At 45.5% G+C, this 19897-nt stretch overlaps 1 protein-coding gene across 1 annotated transcript in view; it reads left to right on the top strand.

The window, feature by feature from the left end:
• LOC122558594 (aspartate aminotransferase, mitochondrial) overlaps positions 1-19897 on the top strand; it is a 53602-nt gene that overhangs the window by 7597 nt on the left and 26108 nt on the right. Inside the window, exons 2-3 of the mRNA XM_043707367.2 lie at positions 10558-10714; positions 10840-10968. Of these exons, the coding sequence (XP_043563302.1) occupies positions 10558-10714; positions 10840-10968 (286 nt within the window). The remainder of the gene's footprint in view (positions 1-10557; positions 10715-10839; positions 10969-19897) is intronic.

Below are 19897 nucleotides of genomic sequence, written 5' to 3'. Positions count from 1 at the left end.
CCAACCGATTCCATTGAAAGCATAGTGCTTGAAGCCCACATGGAAAGCATTAATGCCCATTCCATCAAGATGAACTGATGCCCAGCCCCTCAACTCTGATTGCCATTTCTGACAGCTTTGTATATCATTGTCTTTTGCTGAGAGTGCCCCCACCCTGGAAGTCAGTCCTGCTGCCTCACAGTGCCAGGGTCCCAGGTTCGATTCCAGCCTCGGGCGACTGTCTGTGTGGAGTTTGCACATTCTCCCCATGTCTGCGTGAGTTTCCTCTGGGTGCTCCGGTTTCCTCCCACAGTCCAAAGATATGCAATTCAGGTGAATTGACCATGTTAAATTGCCCATAGGTGCATTAGTCAGAGGAAAATGGGTCTGGGTGGGTTACTCTGCGGAGGGTTGGTGTGGACTTGTTGGGCAAAAGGGCCTGTTTCCACACTAGGGAATCTAATCTAAGCTTTGATACACACAACCCTCAAAACTAGTCAGCTCGGATCCTTGCATCAGGAACTCTCTTTACTGATGATGGCACAGCGTTTGCCCTCGTGGTATCAACATAATTAGGAATTAGGTTTATTGTTACATGTATTCACATGAGTACAGTGAAATGTTTACAAGTTGCCAGTTACAGCACCAACTGAGGTACAAAGTACACAGTTACAGGTCTTGATACAAAGCAGAAAAATAAAGAATAAAAAATTAAACATTACAGCCCTTCTTACTAAAAGGTTAAAAAAAAGAAATACGGTTAAAGGTCAATACTACATTCCATAAGTGCCTAGCTATGCTGGACTCTCGTTCCTCACAAGAGCTTAACCTCCCCCACTTCCTGCTCCTGATCTCACTGTCGGCTGCCTCAAGCTCCCTACTCCTGCTCTTGCAGTTCATAGGGTCATAGAGATGTGCAGCACTGAAACAGACCCTTTGGTCCAACATGTCCATGCTGAGCAGATATCTAACCTAATCTAGTCCCATTAGCAAACACTTGACTCTTATCCCTGTAAACCCTTCCTATTCATGTACCCATCCAGATGCTTTTCAAATGCTGTAATTGTACCAGCCTCCACCACTTCCTCTGGCAGCTCATTCCATACACTCTACCCTCTGCGTGAAAAAGTTCCCCCTTCGATCCCTTTTAAATATTTCCCTCCTCACCCTAAATCTATGCCCTCTAGTTCTGGATTCCCCCACCCCAGGGAAAAGACCTTGTCTATTTACCCGATCAATGTCCCTCATGATTTTATAAACCTATATAAGGTCACCCGTCAGCCTCCAGGGAAAACAGCCCCAGCCTATTGAACCTCTTCCTGTAGCTCAAACCCTCCAACCCTGGCAACATCAGCTCTATGACATCCTTGTAAATCTTTTCTGAATGCTTTCAAATTTCACAAATCCTTCTGATAGGTGGGAGACCAGAATTACACCCAATATTCCAAAAGTGGCCTAATCAATGTCCTGTACAATGCAACATGACCTCCCAACTCTGATACTCCATGCTATGTCCAATAAAGGAAATCATACCAAATGCTGCCTTAACTATACCCCAATACAAAAGATCTGAGAATTTTAAGGGCAATCAATGTAAGTGGTAGCCAGTGAGCATATCCAACATAAGCAAATGTAACCATCTCCCCATGTTAATCAGCAGTATTACCATTGCTGAATCACCCAGTATGAGCTGCTTGATGTCATCGCTGGTGAGACACTGAACTGGACCAGCCATGGAAATACTGTGGTTACTGGAACAAGTCAGAGCCTGCAAATTCTGCAGCAAATGACTTGCCTTCTGACTTCTCAAGGGCCTGTCCAAAATCTACCAGGTCAGATGTATGATTAAGTACTCACCCACTTTTCTTAACGAGTCAAACTGCAAAGGCAATAATGAACCTTCACACCATCCAGATCGAAACAGCCCACTTGATTAGCACCACATTTACATTCACTCCTTCCACCACTGATGCCCAGTACAGCAGTATGTACCATCTGCAAGGTATCTGATTCCTGATGAAAGGCTTATGCCTGAAATATCAATTCTCCTGCTCCTCACGTGCTGCCAGACCTGCTGTGCTTTTCCAGCACCACACTCTCGACTCTGATCTCCTGGAATCCCTCCTAACAGCACAATGGGTAGGCCTGCACACCAAAGACTGAGCATTGAAGAGGTTAGCTCATCACCACCTTCTCTCAAGGCCAGTTTGGGATGTGTAATAAACGCTCTGCTAGGCAGCTACATGCATGTTCCATGAAGAAATAAAGTATTAACTTCACCAGAGGCTGGTAAAAACAATGACTGCAGATGCTGGAAACCAGATTCTGGATCAGTGGTGCTGGAAGCACCACTTCACCAGAGGCTGGCCAAGTTTAGAGCAGGCCTTGCCTCTGGGTGAGAATATTGAACCTGAAGGTTTCCAGCTGTTGTATCCATTCAAGACATTTCAGGGTGGGTTGCATGAAGAGGAGCAAGAAACTAGAGACTAATAGTGTACGACAATAAAAGGAATTAATTCATTATTCTTAAATCATTTACAGCTATTTAAACTCTACTTACCCAGAGGTAGACGAGTAAATATAGGTGAGAAAATGCTTATTTATATTTGGCATTAACCCATTTTTAGCTGTAACAACAAAAATGTATCAAGTTTCCTTTTAAATACGTCCCTTGAATATTGCAAGCTAAAACATAAGCAGTTACATTCTGTCAATTCCTGAATGATTAGACCACTGTCCATTATTCTGATTTGGAGGGGATATTTGTTCTGAACAAGGGTCAACCTCTGGTGAATTATTTTGATTCACTTTGCGGATGGTAGACGCCACTGGCTCAGCCAGCATTTGTTTCCCATCCCTCGTTGCTTTGGAGAAGGTGGGGGTGAACTGCATTTGTGAGTATGCAATAGATTTTTGCAGAATTTGACCTATGCTGTCGCCAGTATAATTTCAGTCACATTTTGCATCAACTTTCCAGCTTGTTGTGAAAGCAGAAACCCCAATCTCTTGTGTTCAATGTGGGTTTCTATTTTCCGTTTCCTCTCCAAGCTGGAAAATTACCAAACTCTTGCAATAGCAAAACCGGGGGCTGGAGGTTCATTTCCTCGCACCATTCTGCTCTGTGATGCCTCTGCCTTATCTATGAAGTCCTCGCATTTCCCTCTCCAAAAATATCCATTACCCTTTTCGCTATCTTCTCTTGTGGCTTTGTTATGCTGCTGGAGGGGAAGCCAACTTTGAGAGTTTAAAGCCAAGAAGGTAGATTTCTGAGTGTTTTCTCCAATAAAGGGCAGCATGGGGGCTCAGTGGTTAGCACTGCTGCCTCACAGTGCCAGGGACCCAAGTTCGATTCCAGCCTCGGGTGACTGTCTGTGTGGAGTTTGCACATTCTCCCTGTGTCTACGTGGGTTTCCTCAGGGTGCTAAATTCTCCATAGTGTTAGATTCATTAGTCAGAGGAAATGGGTCTGGGTGGGTTACTTTTCGGAGGGTCGGTATGGACTTGTTGGGCCAAACGGCCTGTTTCCACATTGTAGGGAATCTAATCTGGCTGCCAAAATTTGATTTCAATTCTGGTTTAAGACTGATCTTCAAAGTTGGGCACAAGGGCCTGGATGGTAGCCAGTAATCGCCACCTGCTTCTGCTATATCCCGTTTCAAATGCCACCATAGAAAGTTAGTCACTGAAGTACAACACCATTCTGTATTAATAGTGCAGACCAAGTCAGGGGTTGAGGAGAGCAGTAGGGAAACAACGCAGTACACTCAGCTGACAATCAGTTCTTTAGTTCTGGGACCTGAAGTTGATTGCTAACGTCTGGGTGTCAGGGTCCTATGCTGAACTGAGGGGTGTGCAGTTCTTGGCTGCTATGGTTGCGCAGTTATGTTGCTTGAAATTCAGAAGCAGAAAGTTCTGCAACCACACATCAGGTCAGTCAGTGTCTATGGACAGAACAGAGAACTAATGTCACAGACATGGACCCTTGTTTAAAAGTGGTGAAGGAATAGCTGTTTTAGTTTAATCAAAAAAAAGGGAAATAAACCCCCAGGGAAATAAACTCTGCTGTACAAGGTGGAATCAACAAGGTGAGAGAACTGAATACAGTACAACTTCGATTATCCAAAAAAGATCTCTCGGTCCTGTAAAAATGCCATTAGACAACTCAGCATTCAGTTATCGGTTGAACGGCGTTATGGTGTGCATTGCTAGATAACTGAGAAATGTTCGGATAACAGGCACTCAAATTACCACTTGTTTACAATCAGATCCATTATCCGAACAAAATACTCTGCACCCATCTCGTCCAAGGTCCCACCGTACAGTCTTTATTGAGCTTGAGGTGGGAAAGTAATTGTGGGTGTTTTTGTGGTAAATAATGTCACAGACACACTGTCGTAGAATTCCTACAGTATGGAAGCAGGCTTTTCGGCCCATCGAGTTTGCACTGACTGTCCGGAGAGCATCCCATCCTGACCCACATCCCTATCTTATTCCTGTAACCCTGCATTCCCCATGGCTAACCCACCTAGCTTACACATCCCTGGACATTATGGGCAATTTAGCATGGCCAATCCACCTAACCTGCACATCTTTGAACTGTGGGAGGAAACAGGAGCACTCAGAGGAAACCCACACAGACATGGGGAGAATGTGCAAACTTCACACAGTTACCTGAGGCTGGAATAATGCCGGGTCCCTTGTGCTGTGAGGCAGCAGTGCTAACCACTGAGCCACTACCCTCAGAGAAGAAATCCCTCTTCATCGCTGTCTTAAATATGTGATTCCTGATTCTGAGATTATGCCCTCTGATCCTAGATTGTCCCTCAAGAGGGAAACAAACTCTCCACAAAGTACAGGCCCAGCCTCCTCAACCTCTCCTAAGACAGTCCCTCCATACCTGGGATCAGCCTAGTGAACCTTCTCTGGACTGTCTCCAGTGCCAGTGTTTTCTTAGGTAAGGGGCCCAAAGCTGTGCACAGTATTCCAACTGTAGTGCAACCAGATCTTTGTGTAGTTTTAGCAAAGCCTCCCTATCTTTATAGTCCATTCTCTTTGAAATAAAGGCCACCAATCCATTTGCCTTCCCTATAACCTGCTGAATTTGGATGCTAGCTTTTTGCGATTTATGCCAGTGGGATACCAAATCCCTGTTCTGTAGCTTTCTGCTAACCTTTCCCATTTAAATAATATTCAGCTCCTGTACTCTTCCTGCCAAAGTGCATAACCTCTCATTTTCCCACATTAGATTGCACCTGCCAAGTTTGCCCACTTGCTTATCGAGGGAATTGGATTTTAGCAAAGGATTACTGGAGATGATCTTGTCAAACTGCCTTTTGCTGCAAGTGCAAACGTTGTGGTGTTGCTATGGGATACAACTAGGTCAGATTGTGGTTTAATTATACTGGATTAATGCTCTTTGGATGTGAATGGTGCAGAAAGTATTTGATTTATATTCCTTCTCTCCCTGACTTTAAGTGTAGCGTCTGTGGTTCACAGCTGCCTTAGACTCAGGTTCTTTTCGATGTTTTAGTTGTGCTGAAAGGAATGTTATTAACGACAAGTGGATTCTTCTGCACTTCAGGTTCTCTGCTCAGTGTCTACTACATATAACCTTTGACCTTGTAGTTCAATCTCTGCTTTAGGGTTTGAATATGTAAGATTGTCATAGCGTCATACAGCAAGGAAACAGACCCTTTGGTCCAATTTGTCCATGCTGACCAGGTCTCCCAAACCAAACTAATCCCTGCATTTGGCTCATATCCCACTAAACCTGTACCTGTCCAAATGTCTTTTAATTGTTGCAAGTGTACCAGCATCTACCACTTGTGTACAACAATTGCAAAAATCCCCTGCAAAGGCCAATTCTGTAAATCTTTCAAACACTGTAAAACTGTCACAAGTGCAGCACAATGGCTCTGTGGATAGTACTGCTGCCTCACAGTGCCAAGGACCTGGGTTTGATTCCATCTTCGAGTGACATGTCTGTGTGGAGCTTTTGCATGTTCTCCCCCTGCCTGTGTGGGTTTCCTCCAGGTGCTCCGGTTTCCTCCCACTGAGATGTGCTGGTTAGGTGGATTGGCCGTGCTAAATTGCCATTAGTGTCCAGGGATTTGTAGGCTAGGTGGGTTAGTCATGAGAAATGCAGGGTTGCAGGCATAGGGTGGTGGGTTCATTGTGGACTTGATGGGCCGATGGTCTGTTTCTACACTCTAGGGATTCTACGAAAAAAAGTCAATTCAAAACAGTGTACTGCACCAGTACAGTACAGTAGAAAGGAATGTTGCGTTGTTGGAGGTATCATCTCTTGTGTGGAACAGTTAATTAGTGTCCCCTTGCTCAGGCTGACATGGAAGATCTCACAGTTACGTTCAGAGAGGAACAGAGGAGCTTTTCTAGCTGTCTGGCTGACTTCTGTCTCTAGAAGCAGATGAACCATTTACTAAACTACTGTTTGTTTGGACAACTTTGCACAGAAATTTCTTTTTGAATCTGCCCCCACCACATTCCCATGTCATCCTGTTTCCCCCTCAGTCGAAGCAAAACTCTCAGAGACACGATATAGTTTTATCTCCTCCATCTTTATCCTGGGCCCTGGAGGGAGAGAGAACAATTGCCCATGTGCACAGAGACATGCTTTCTCGGTCTTCTCTTGAACAGCAGATTCTTAAGGAATTATATAGTCATTTACAGAGAGCAGCATCCAAATAAGGCAACATCTCTATTGATTGGGTGACCATTACAAATAGCGAGCATCAACAATAAAGTTTAAGCCATCTGGCATTACACAATGAATGTCCTTAACCTTGTTAAATGGCTTTACATAAGGAATGCTTTTTCATCTTGTTAAATGGCTTTACATTAGGAATGCTTTTTCACCTCGTCGACCCACTACCCTTGTGTCCAGCACCTTCTTGTTACTGCAAGTTCTTACCTGATCGAAGTCATGCTAGTTGAGCCTTTGTCCCACACAACCCAAAACCGTGGGCGGCACAGTGGCACAGTGGTTAGCACTGCTGCCTCACAGCGCCAGAGACCCGGGTTCAATTCCCGCCTCAGGCGACTGACTGTGTGGAGTTTGCACGTTCTCCCCGTGTCTGCGTGGGTTTCCTCCGGGTGCTCCGGTTTCCTCCCACAGTCCAAAGATGTGCAGTGTCAGGTGAATTGGCCATACTAAATTGCCCGTAGTGTTAGGTAAGGGGTAAATTTAGGGGTATGGGTGGGTTGCGCTTCGGCGGGTCGGTGTGGACTTGTTGGGCCGAAGGGCCTGTTTCCACACTGTAATCTAATCTAAATCTAAATCTAAATCTAATCTAATCTAAATCTAACTCTTTGCCTACCTGCTCATACCTTATTCACTTTCTCACCCAGGCGGTGCATTCCAGATCATGACCACTGTGTATAGTCTTTCCTTGTACCACTGCTAATGTGCTTGCCAGTAACTTAAGCTGGTGTCCTCTCTTTCTTGACGTTACGATCAATGGTTTCTCTCTATCCATGGCATATTCCCCTTGTAATTTTGAACATCTCTGTCGAGTGCATCTTCTCTCATTATAAGGAGAACAGCCCCAGCTTTTTCTGCCTATTCATGTGACTAAAATCGGCAGTGGTCATTGGCTTTAAAGTAATTAGCTAAATGAATAAATCTGGATTTCAATAGCCAGCGTCAGTAGCTGATTGTGAAGCTATTGTCTGCTTGTGAAAATCTATCTGACTACTAGTCCTTTAGGAAAGGATAGCTCCTTACCTGGTCCAGCCTATGTGTGGTTCCAGACCAACAGCAATGTGGATGATTTTGAACTGTTTCTAAGATGGTGGGGTGAGCTGTTCAGTTGGATCAAACCGCTGTGACAAAATATAATCAGAAAACCAGACAGTCCATCTAGCACTAAGCAAAACACTAAGTACGGTAAAGAGACACACAGCCTTGCGGGAGGCTTTCTCGGTAACATCTCACACTCCTTGCCAAAGTTGGGAGAACTGTCCCAGAGCCAAGGCAAGATGTCGTCATACTCCCTAAACCAAGTTTTCTCGACAACTCCTCAGACATGTCCTGTTCTGTTCCGCCAGCAAGACAGAGTCACCAGGAGTGATGGAGCAGTAAGGAGTGGATGGCCCTGAGAGTCTTGATCATGGGGTTAGCCCACTCAGTGGCTAGAGTTGCAGAAATACACAGCTTTGACCTGATTTGTTGATCGTAAGATTGCTTAACACAGTCCACCACCTGCATTCTGCTTCTGATGTTTATGCATGTCGTCCTGTACCATCACCAGGTTAACACCTCATTTCTAGCTCCTCTAATACTGCTTTTAGCAAGTTTCTCTGCACTCCTCATTAAACCAAGGTTGGTTCTTTGGCTTGCTGGCAGTGAGTTGAGTAAGGGATATCTCAGGCCATGAGGCTACGGATAGTAGTTGAATGCTTTTAGGAAGGAAGGAAATCTGATTGTTACCATCTACTGGTCTCCCTCAACTATTGAATCAGTACTCTTCAACATTGGAGAGCACTTAGAAGAAGCACTGAGGATAGCCGTGACACAGTTATCACTTCACAGTGTATCAACAAGTGTAGGTCCATAGGACCACATCTAACTGAGTTGTCCAAGACCCAAATAAGATATCTGTTATTCTAAACTTACGACAGGGGGTGAGAAAATTAACAAGAGAACAAAAATCTATTCAACCACCTCATTGCCAGTCGCTATCTGATGTAGAAACAACGGTCCATGACAGTGCTGATAGAGGTAACTGCCTTATAATGCCTGATAGAGTCAAAGTTCCACCTTCACTTTGTGTCCTCTATATCAGCAAGTGTGACACTGTCATCGTCCTAAAAGGATGGATAGCAAATCGATCGAGCAGCTCACAATTTGCCATCGATGGGATGTTAGCAGCATCAGGATTGCAATCGTGCGGTCAGAGCTCAGACCCTGACGCCACAAAGGCTGTTTACCAAAACTGTAAGACACAAGTCAGGAGTGTGATGGAATACTGCCCGCCTGCCTGGATGAGTACAGCTCCAACAACATTTAAGAAACTTGACATCATCCAGGACAAAATGATCTGTTTAATTGACGCCCCATTCACCGCAGATATACAGCATCAGCAGTGTGTACCGTCTATAATATGCACTGCAGTAACTCCTGTGACATTCACTACCTCTACCATTTAGAAGGAAAGGAGAAGCGGAGCCAGGGAAACACCACCATCTGCAGGTTCCCATGCAAGCCATTAAAGTCAGAGTAAACAGGGACAGGAGTAGGCCAAGAGGGACAGGAATTGCTGAAAAAGCTCAGCAGGTCTGGCAACATCTGTAGAGAGAAAGCAGAGTTAAAGTTTCGGATATAGTGACCCTTAAGAGAATCCTGTTTTCATTTCAGATTTCTGCAGTTCTTTTTAAGACGGGTAGGCAATTTGACCTTCCAAACCTGTTCCATCATTGAATATGATCACAGCTGGTTACTCTGCTCAGTAGCCTGTTCCTGCATTCTCCCAATACCCTTTGATCCCTTTACTGCTAAGAACTATATTATCTCCTCCTTGAAAGCATTCAGTGCTTTGGCCTCAACTGCTTTCTGTAGCAGAGAATTCCACGGCTCTCAACTCTCTGGGTGAAGACAGTTCTCCTCCTCTCAGTCCTAAATGGCCGTAGACAGTGACCCTGGATTCTCTGGTCAACGGAAACAACGTTCCTACACTCACCCTGTCTCATCCTGGAAGAATTTTATAGCTGTCTGAGAACTCTCATCATTCTGCTAAACCCAAGTGAATATAGTCTTAACCAATTCAGGCTCTCTCCATATGTGAGTCCTGCCATCCCAAGAAGCGGTCTGGTAAATCTCCACAGCACTCCCACCGTTGTCAGAAGATCCTTCTCCAGAGGAGACCAAAACTGAACACCGTACTCCAGGTGTGGTCTCACCAAGGCCCGGTACAGTCGCCACAAGATGTCTGTGCTCTCGTACTCAAATCCTCTCGTTATGTACCATTTGCCGCCTTCACTGCCTGTTACACTGCCATGCTTACTTTCAGCGACTGGAGTACGAGGACAGTACTAGGTCTCGTTGCACCTCCCCCCCCCTTCCCAATCTGTCATCATTCAGATACTAATCTATCTTCCTGTTTCTGCTGCCAGAGTTAACCATACAGAGTTGGGGTTATGTTACCTTTCATTCACTATCGCTGGTTCAAAATTCTGGACCTTCCCAGTGAACTAACTGGGTAGCACTCTGAGTGTCCTGACATTGCATTGGATTTCAAAGGTTCAAGAAGGCAACTCATCGTCACCTTCTCAAACATAGTTAGACATTGACATACCCTGGTCTGGCCAGTGACACTCCCATCCCCGGAACAAACAGCACAAAATGCATTGCGTTGTTCTCTCTTTAATGCTATGGACTCATTGTTAGGGTATGTAGTCATTGGTATTGTAAATGCCGACTAATATAAATACCATAACTGTTTATGTTGTATGATAGCACTGATTATTCACTCTGATGTTATGCAGTATTAAAAGGAATTGAGATAAATGCCTCCTGTTGAGATGATTGTCACTGAAACCTGTTTTCTGTTGTCCTTGCAGCTCGGTGTGGTCCCATGTAGAAATGGGTCCCCCCGACCCCATCCTTGGGGTCACTGAAGCTTTCAAACGTGATAACAACCCCAAGAAAATGAACCTGGGCGTTGGGGCATACCGTGATGACAATGGCAAGCCATACGTCTTGAGCTGTGTCAGGAAGGTGAGTTAGACGTGGAGTCCTGCTTTTTGTTGGCTGCTTGGCAGTGGAAACTACAAAACTTTGCACGGACTCTCCAGGAATGGTGGTGGAACTAATGTGTACTCTGATGTTTGACCTCCTCGTAGGCTGAGGCCCAAATTACAGCTAAGAAAATGGACAAAGAGTACCTCCCCATTGGTGGTCTGGCAGACTTCAACAAGGCCTGTGCAGAGCTGGCACTAGGAGACAACAGTGAAGTGATCAAGAGTGGAAGGGTAAGGAACTACCTTTGGCGGTGAATGGGGCTGAGGGATGGGGGATCAAGGCGAGAGAGATCATTCCTAGAGCTCTGCTCAAAATAAATGGTGTGGAGGGGCCTGTGTTGGACTAAGGTGGGCAAAGTTAAAAATCTCACAACACCAGGTTATGATCCAACAGGTTTATTTGGAAGCGCTAGCTTTCAGAGCGCTGCTCCTTCACCAGGTAAATAAATGGAGAAGTTAAGGAAGGTTTTGAGATTGATAGATCCGTTAGATGGGGAAATGTGACCATTGTACATACACCACATTTCCTCCTTCAACATGGTGGAAATGTTTGGGTGTGGCTTGATGCTAATCCTGGTACTGGACCAGCGCTCCCTCAGGAGTGTGTGCATGCTTGGCCACAAAGTTTTTTGAGAAGTTGTCCACATTGAAATAAATGGGCACTGACTGGGGTGAGTTTCGGAGGTTGTGGAACTGGAGAGGGCACTGGAAAGTTTCTGTGTTAATAGTCTCACAATAACAGCACTTGGCAATTGCCTCCCCTAATGCAGTGAAGATTCCTGCCTCAGTCAACCATTCAGACAGACTTCTTCACCATCCGATTGGAGATAATATCTCTTCAAACCCCCCCCCGTGTAATCCTCCGTGTTTATGGAGGAGGAGAAAGTGAGGACTGCAGATGCTGGAGATCAGAGTTGAGAATGTGGTGCTGGGAAAGCACAGCAGGTCAGGCAACATCCGAGGAGCAGGAGCATTGACGTTTCAGGCAAGAGCTCTTCATCAGGAATGAGGCTTGTGAGTCAAGGGGATGGAGAGGTCAGTGGGGGTGGGTCAGGGGAGAAGGTAGCCAAGGGTACAATAGGTGGATGGAGGTGGGTGTAATGGTGATAGATTGGAGAGTGTAATGGTGATAGATTGGAGAGGAGGGTGGGGCAGGTAAGTGAGAAGGAAAATTGACAGGTAGGACAGGTCATGAGGGCAGGACCAAGTTGCAAGTTTGGAAATGGGATAAGGTGGGGGTTAGGGAGATGAGGAAACTGGTGGAAACCACATTGATCCCATGTGGTTGGAGGGTCCAAAGGCGGAAGATGAGGCATTCTTCCTCTAGGCATCGGTGGTTAGGGTGTGGCGATGGAGGAGGCCCAGGACCTGCATGTCCTCGGCAGAGTGGGAGGGGGAGTTGAAATGTTCGGCCATGGGGTGGTGGGGTTGATTGATGCGGGTGTCCCGGAGATGTTCTCTGACGCGCTCTGCTAGTTGGCGTCCTGTCTCCCCAATGTAGGGGAGACCACATTGAGAGCAATGGACACAGTAAATGATGTGTGGAAGGTAAAACTTTGGTGGATGTGGAAGACTCCTTTGGGGCCTTGGGCGGAGGTGAGAGGGGGAGGTGTGGGCACAGGTTTTGCAATTCCTGCGGTGGCAGGACAAGGTGCCGGGAGGGGAGGGTGAGTTGGTAGGGGAGGTGGACCTGACAAGCGATTTGCAGAGGGAATGGTCTTTACGGAAAGCGGATAAGGGTGGGGAGGGAAATCTGTCTGTGGTGGTGGGCTCCATTTGTAGGTGGTGGAAATGCTGCGAAGACAAGAGATTTATGGAGGATAGTCCAGAACACAATGCTGCTAGCAAATGAAAGCATGGCTGCCATGGATGAGAAATGAGAAGGGAAGAGATACAAGAAGCCAGAGTCTGGGGAGTGGAGAGGCTAGTGCGATAACCATTTTGAAGAGGTCAGTGATGGGCAGCTAGCAAGGCCACGGAGAGATTTAAATAAAACAATAAGGGTTTTAAATGTGAATAGTTGGCATTTGACACTTCCTGAGTCGGAAAATGTAGTGCTGGAAAAACACAGCAAGCCAGGCAGTATCCGAGGATCTGGAGAATCGACGTTTCGGGCATAAGCCCTTCTTCAGGAATGTGGCTGGTGTGCCAAGCAGGCTGAGATAAAAGGTAGGGGGTGAGGGTGATAGGCCGGAGAGGGGGTGGGGGCGGAGAGGTCAGGAAGAAGATTGCAGGTCAAGAGGGCGGTGCTGAATCCGGGGGTTGGGACTGAGATAAGCTGGAGAAATCTACCTTCATCCCGTGTGGTTGGAGGGTTCCTAGGCGGAAGATGAGGCGCTCTTCCTCCAGGCGTCATGTGGCCAGGGTCTGGCGATGAAGGAGGCCAAGGACCTGCATGTCCTTGGCGAAGTGGGAGGGGGAGTTAAAGTGTTCAGCCACGGGGCGGTTGGACTGGTTGGTGCGGGTGTCCCAGAGGTGTTCTCTGAAATGCTCCGCAAGTAGGCGGCCTGTCTCCCTAATGTATAGGAGGCCACATCGGGTGCAGGACACCTCCTGTCAACAAGGTCCTTGATTGGCACTCTATTCAGGACTGACAACATTCACCAGTGTTCAGCATGTGCCATTGCAGGATGCAACGTAGCAACTCGCCAAGCAACCCCTATCACCCAGAAGGGCAAGGGCAATAAATACAGAAGAAAAGTACTACTACCTACAGGTTCCCCTGCAAGCTACTCACCTTCCTGCTCTGGAAATGTATCTGCATTCCTTCATTCAGCTGGGTTTCAATCCCTGGAGCTCCCTTCTTAACATCCCGAGGGACTGCAACAGTTCAAAAAAGATAGCTCATCACCACCTTCTCCAGAACAATTTGGGATGGGCAGTAAATAGTGCTCGAGCCAGTGACACCCATATGCACAAATGCTGAAAGAATCGAATCCTTCCAGCATGTGTCAGATACAGACCACCAGTCAACAACCCACAAGCCAGAGACACAGCCAGACAGAACGGATTCAGGAAGAAGGGCCTGTGCCCGAAACGTCGAATCTCCTGTTCCCTGGATGCTGCCTGACCTGCTGTGCTGTTCCAGCAATAAAGTTTCAACTTTGATCTCCAGCATCTGCAGACCTCACTTTCTCCTCGGATTCAGGATGACCCAGGTAATGATTACAGATGCACACAACAGACTACACAAATACAAACAAGAAATTGCGCGCCAAAAATCGTTAGTTTCAAAAACCACCAATCAGGAATGGACCCAGACCATAGAGCAGGCCATCACCATTGGACAGAACAGGACCACATACCGCAAAAAAAACGGCACTGAAAGAAAAAATGGCCAAACTAACACACAACAGAGAGGACACCACAACACATACCTGGGTTAGAAACCTCTCCCACAGACAGCTCACAGACATGGAAGGAACAATACTGGCCAAGGGACTCAACTATAACCACAGGGATGCCAAGACAGCAGACTTCCTAGCAGCACTAGAATGCACACTCAGAAACAATGGACTGACAGAAGAGACTCGACAAACAGTGAGACAAAGTATCGTACCTCTGATAACAAGGAAAAGACAAACACATAACCATAAGACATAGGAGTGGAAGTAAGGCCATTCGGCCCATCGAGTCCACTCTGCCATTCAATCATGGCTGATGCGCATTTCAGCTCCACTTACCAGCGTTCTCCCCGTAGCCCTTAATTCCTCTAGACAACAAGAATCTATCAATCTCGGCCTTGAAGACATTTAGCGTCCCGGCTTCCACTGCACTCCGTGGCAATGAATTCCACAGGCCCACCACTCTCTGGCTGAAGAAATGTCTCCGCATTTCTGTTCTGAAATGACCCCCTCTAATTCTAAGGCTGTGTCCACGGGTCCTAGTCTCCTCGTCTAACGGAAACAATTTCCTAGCATCCACCTTTTCCAAGCCATGTATTATTTTGTACGTCTCTATTAAGTCTCCCCTTAATCTTCTAAACTCCAACGAATACAATCCCAGTATCCTCAGCCGTTCCTCATATGTTAGACCTGTCATTCCAGGGATCATCCGTGTGAATCTCCGCTGGACACGTTCCAGTGCCAGTATGTCCTTCCTGAGGTGTGGGGACCAAAACTGGACACAGTATCCAAATGGGGCCTAACCAGAGCTTTATAAAGTCTTAGTAGTACATCTCTGCTTTTATATTCCAACCCTCTTGAGATAAGAGACAACATTGCATTTGTTTTCTTAATCACGGACTCAACCTGCATGTTTACCTTTAGAGAATCCTCGACTAGCACTCCCAGATTCCTTTGTGCTTTGGCTTTATTAATTTTCTCACCATTTAGAAAGTAGTCTATGCTTTTATTCTTTTTGCCAAAGTGCAAGACCTCGCACTTGCTCACGTTAAATTCCATCAGCCATTTCCTGGACCACTCTCCCAACCTGTCTAGATCCTTCTGTAGCCTCCCCACTTCTTCAGTACTACCTGCCTGTCCACCTAACTTCGTATCATCGGCAAACTTCGCTAGAATGCCCCCAGTTCCCTCATCCAAATCATTAATATGTAATGCGAACAGCTGTGGCCCCAGCACCGAACCCTGCGGGACACCGCTCGTCACCGGCTGCCATTCTGAAAAAGAACCTTTTATCCCAACTCTCTGCCTTCTGTTAGACAGCCAATCCTCAATCCATCCCAGCAGCTCACCTCGAACACCATGGGCCCTCACCTTGCTCAGCAGCCTCCCGTGTGGCACCTTATCAAAGGCCTTTTGAAAGTCTAGATAGACCACATCCACTGGGTTTCCCTGGTCTAACCTACTTGTTACCTCTTCAAAAAATTCCAACAGGTTTGTCAGGCATGACCTCCCTTTACTAAATCCATGTTGACTTGTTCTAATCAGACTCTGCTCTTCCAAGAATTTAGAAACCTCATCCTTAATGATGGATTCTAGAATTTTACCAACAACCGAGGTTAAGCTCATTGGCCTATAATTTTCCATCTTTTGCCTTGATCCTTTCTTGAACAAGGGGGTTACAGCAGCCATCTTCCAATCATCCGGGACCTTTCCTGACTCCAGTGACTCTTGAAAGATCTCAACCAATGCCTCTGCTGTTTCCTCAGCCACCTCTCTCAGAACTCTAGGGTGTATCCCATCGGGGCCAGGAGATTTATCAATTTTAAGACTTTTTAAATTTTCTAGCACTATCTCTTTCGTAATGGCAACCATACTCAACTCAGCCCCGTGACACCCTTTAATTTTTGGGATATTACTCATGTCTTCCACTGTGAAAACTGACGCAAAGTACTTGTTAAGTTCTCCTGCTATTTCCTTATCTCCCATCACTAGGCTTCCTGCATCAGTTTGAAGTGGCCCAATGTCTACTTTTGCCTGCCATTTGTTTCTTATGTACTGAAAGAAACTTTTACTATTATTTCTAATATTACTGGCTAGCCTACCTTCATATTTGATCCTCTCATTTCTTATTACACTCTTTGTTATCCTCTGTTTGCTTTTGTATCCTTCCCAATCTTTTGCTTTCCCACTGTTCTTAGCCACTTTATAGGATCTCTCTTTTTCTTTAATACATTTCCTGACTTCCTTTGTCAGCCAAGGTTGTCTAATCCCTCCACGGTTAATCTTTCTTTTCTTGGGAATGAACCTCTGTACAGTGTCCTCAATTATACCTACAAACTCCTGCCATTTTTGCTCTACTGTCTTCCCGGTTAGCCTCTGCTTCCAGTCTATTTTAGTCAGTTCCTCTCTCATGCCCTCATAATTACCTTTATTCAACTGTAACACCATTACATCCGATTTTGCCTTCTCCCTTTCAAACTCCAGACTGAACTCTACCATATTATGGTCGCTACTTCCTAAGGGTTCCCTTACTTTAAGATCTTTTATAGAGTCTGGTTCATTGCAAAGCACTAGGTCCAGAATAGCCTGCTCTCTTGTGGGCTCCATGACAAGCTGTTCCAAAAAGCCATCCTGTAAGCATTCCATGAATTCCCTTTCTTTAGATCCACTAGCAACATTATTTACCCAGTCCACCTGCATATTGAAGTCTCCCATGATCAATGTAACCTTGCCTTTCTGACATGCCTTCTCTATTTCCCGGAACATGTTGCGTCCCTGGTCCTGACCACTGTTAGGAGGTCTATACACAACTTCAATTATGTTTTTTTTGCCTTTGTGGTTCCTCAATTCCACCCACACAGACTCCACATCATCCAACGCTATGTCATTCAATACCATAGATTTAATTTTGTTCTTAACTAACAAGGCAACCCCACCCCCTCTGCCCACCTCTCTGTCTTTTCGATAAGTTGAAAAACCATGGAGGTTTAACTGCCAGTCCTGTACCGCCCTGTAACCAAGTCTCTGTGATGCCTACTACATCATAATCATTCACTATTATCTGTGCCATTAGTTCATCGGCTTTGTTATGAATGCTACGAGCATTCAGGTAAAGTGCCTTAATGCTAACTTCCTTATCATTAGAGATGTTGGAAGTCATATGTCCTAAATTATCCTTGCTTTTTACTGTATTCTCAGTCTGCCTCAATTTTAAATCCGCCTGGAAACATGCTATCCTGCTGCTTATCTTGCCATTTACCTCCATACTCCCTGTCACTTTCACTTTCCCTTCCCCCCAACTCAGAAGTTTAAAGTCCTCAACACCAAGGAGAGGGAAGCACTAAAATCACCAAGAAACGATAAGAATATAATCATACTACCAGCAGACAAAGGCAGAATGACAGTCATCCTGGACAAAGTAGAGTATATCCAGAAAGTGCAACAACTACTTGCAGATACCAACACCTACCAAAAGAGAGAGTTTAACCCCACCCCACAGCGCACCAATAGGATAAACAACACACTGAGGAACCTACAAAAAAAATGGACAGATCACCAGGTTTGACCTACAAAGAATGAAACCTGAAAGCAACAACACCCCCAGATTCTATGGGCTACCTAAAGTACCACTCAGACCCATTGTATAGCTACCAGGGACACCATCACACAAACTGGCTAAAGAACTACAGCAGAAACTGAAACACCTGATCAGCGATCCAGACACTCTATACAATCAACACAGGAATTCTTAGACATCATCAGAAATATACATATAGACAAGGAAGAAACTATGGTCTCATTCGATGTAACGGCACTGTTCACCTCTATCGACAAAACCCTAGCCAGAGAAACAATAGCCAACCTGCTGGACATACAGAACAGACAACAGGACATTGAACCTATCAACAAAGACGGCATACTCAAACTACTGGACCTGTGCCTCACACACACTTCACATTCAACAACCAAATATATGAACAAATCAACGGCACACCCATGGGCTCACCGATCTCTGGACTCATAGCAGAAGCTGTAATGCAAAGGTTAGAACAAACAGTCTTACCGCAAATTCAACCCAAACTCTGGGTCAGATATGTAGATGACACCTTTGTAATCATTAAAAACACAGAAATAGAGAACACACACCGGATCATCAACTCCACACTCACAGGAACCCGATTCACTAGAGAGGAAGAAAAGGACAACCAACTCCCATTCCTAGATGTGATGGTACAGAGAACACCTAACGGAGAATTCACCACAAAGGTATACAGGAAAGCCACACACACAGATCAAGGCCTGAACTACGAAAGCAACCACCCCAACACACACAAAAGAAGTTGCATCAAGACACTGTTCAAAAGGGCCACAACACACTGCGGTACACCAGAACAGCAAAAAGAGGAAGAACAACACCTCTACAAGGTATTCGCCAAAAACGGATACCCCCGCAATTTCATCAACAGATGCCTAAGGGAAAGACAACGGAATGAGGATATGCCACAACCCAAAGGACTAGCCACGTTACCGTACATCAAGAACATTTCTGAACTGACAGCCAGACTACGACCACTAGGACTCATAACAGCACACAAACCAACAGCCACTCTCAGACAACAACTCACCAGGACAAAGGACCCGATACCCAACATGAGCAAAACCAGTGTAGTGTACAAAATCCCATGCAAGGACTGCACTAAACACTACATAGGACAACAGGAAGACAGCTAACTATCCGTACCCATGAACACCAACTAGCCACGAAACGACACGACCAGCTATCCTTAGTAGCCACACACTCAGATGACAAGCAACATGAGTTCGACTGGGACAACACTATTATAGGACAAGCCAAACAGAGAACAGCCAGGGAATTCCTGGAGGCATGGAATTCCACTCATCCACAGATTCTATCAACAAACACATCGACCTGGACCCAATAAACCAGCCACTGCAGCGGACAGCTGGAACTGACAACCGGAAGCGGCAGATTCAAACCACTATAAATACCAGAAGAAACATCACAGAAGCGCTTCACAGGAGGCTCCCAAGCACTGAGGATGTCACCTAGACAGGGGACGAAACGTCTGCAACACAAATTCCCAGCTCGGCGAACAGAACCACAATAACGAGCACCCGAGCTACAAATCTTCTCACAAACTTTGAACCCATATTCTATGAACAAATAGAAAAAGAAATTGACTTCAGATCAGCCTGTATCGAATGAGTGAGAGTAATTGTTGCAGTGGTCTTCCGAAATGAAATTACCAATTTGTTCCAAATTGGTAGAACTCTTGTGTGTAGATCCACTGCCCTCAGTAAAAATGAGCCAAGACTGCCTCCACTTTAATAATTCTTGGGATCCGTTGGTCAGGACCACATTATAGGTTTTATATTGTGGCTTATGTTTGGCTTAGTTCTATCAGTACCAGAACCAATATTATTTGCTTATACTCTCAATTTCCAATCCACATACTTAAAAATAATTGAATAAAGCAGGTGTTGTAAAATCAACAAACATTAAATTAAAACTTTTTTTAAAGTGGTCGAATCTGTTCATAGTGGGGATGGGGGTGGGCTTTTGGCTGCATTTACAGAATGAAAATAATGGGGACCAGGATAGATGCACAAGTTTGTTGTTTAAGCAGGATCCAGTGTGGTTGAAAATGTGATTGTGCTTTAACCCACACATTACACAGTCCTCAAATCCAACTATTTGCAGCTTTATAAGACTTTGGTTAGGCCACACTTAGAGTATTGCATTCAGTTCTGGTCGCCACACTAAAGGAAGAATGTGGAGGCTTTGGAGAGGATGC

This window comes from Chiloscyllium plagiosum, unplaced genomic scaffold (genome assembly GCF_037043375.1).
Source record: "Chiloscyllium plagiosum isolate Xiang-an unplaced genomic scaffold, Cpla_swu_hap1 HiC_scaffold_17, whole genome shotgun sequence".
NCBI lineage: Eukaryota > Metazoa > Chordata > Chondrichthyes > Orectolobiformes > Hemiscylliidae > Chiloscyllium > Chiloscyllium plagiosum.
The sequence above is the reverse complement of the archived record's forward strand: the minus strand, read 5'-3'. Positions and strand labels throughout refer to the sequence as shown.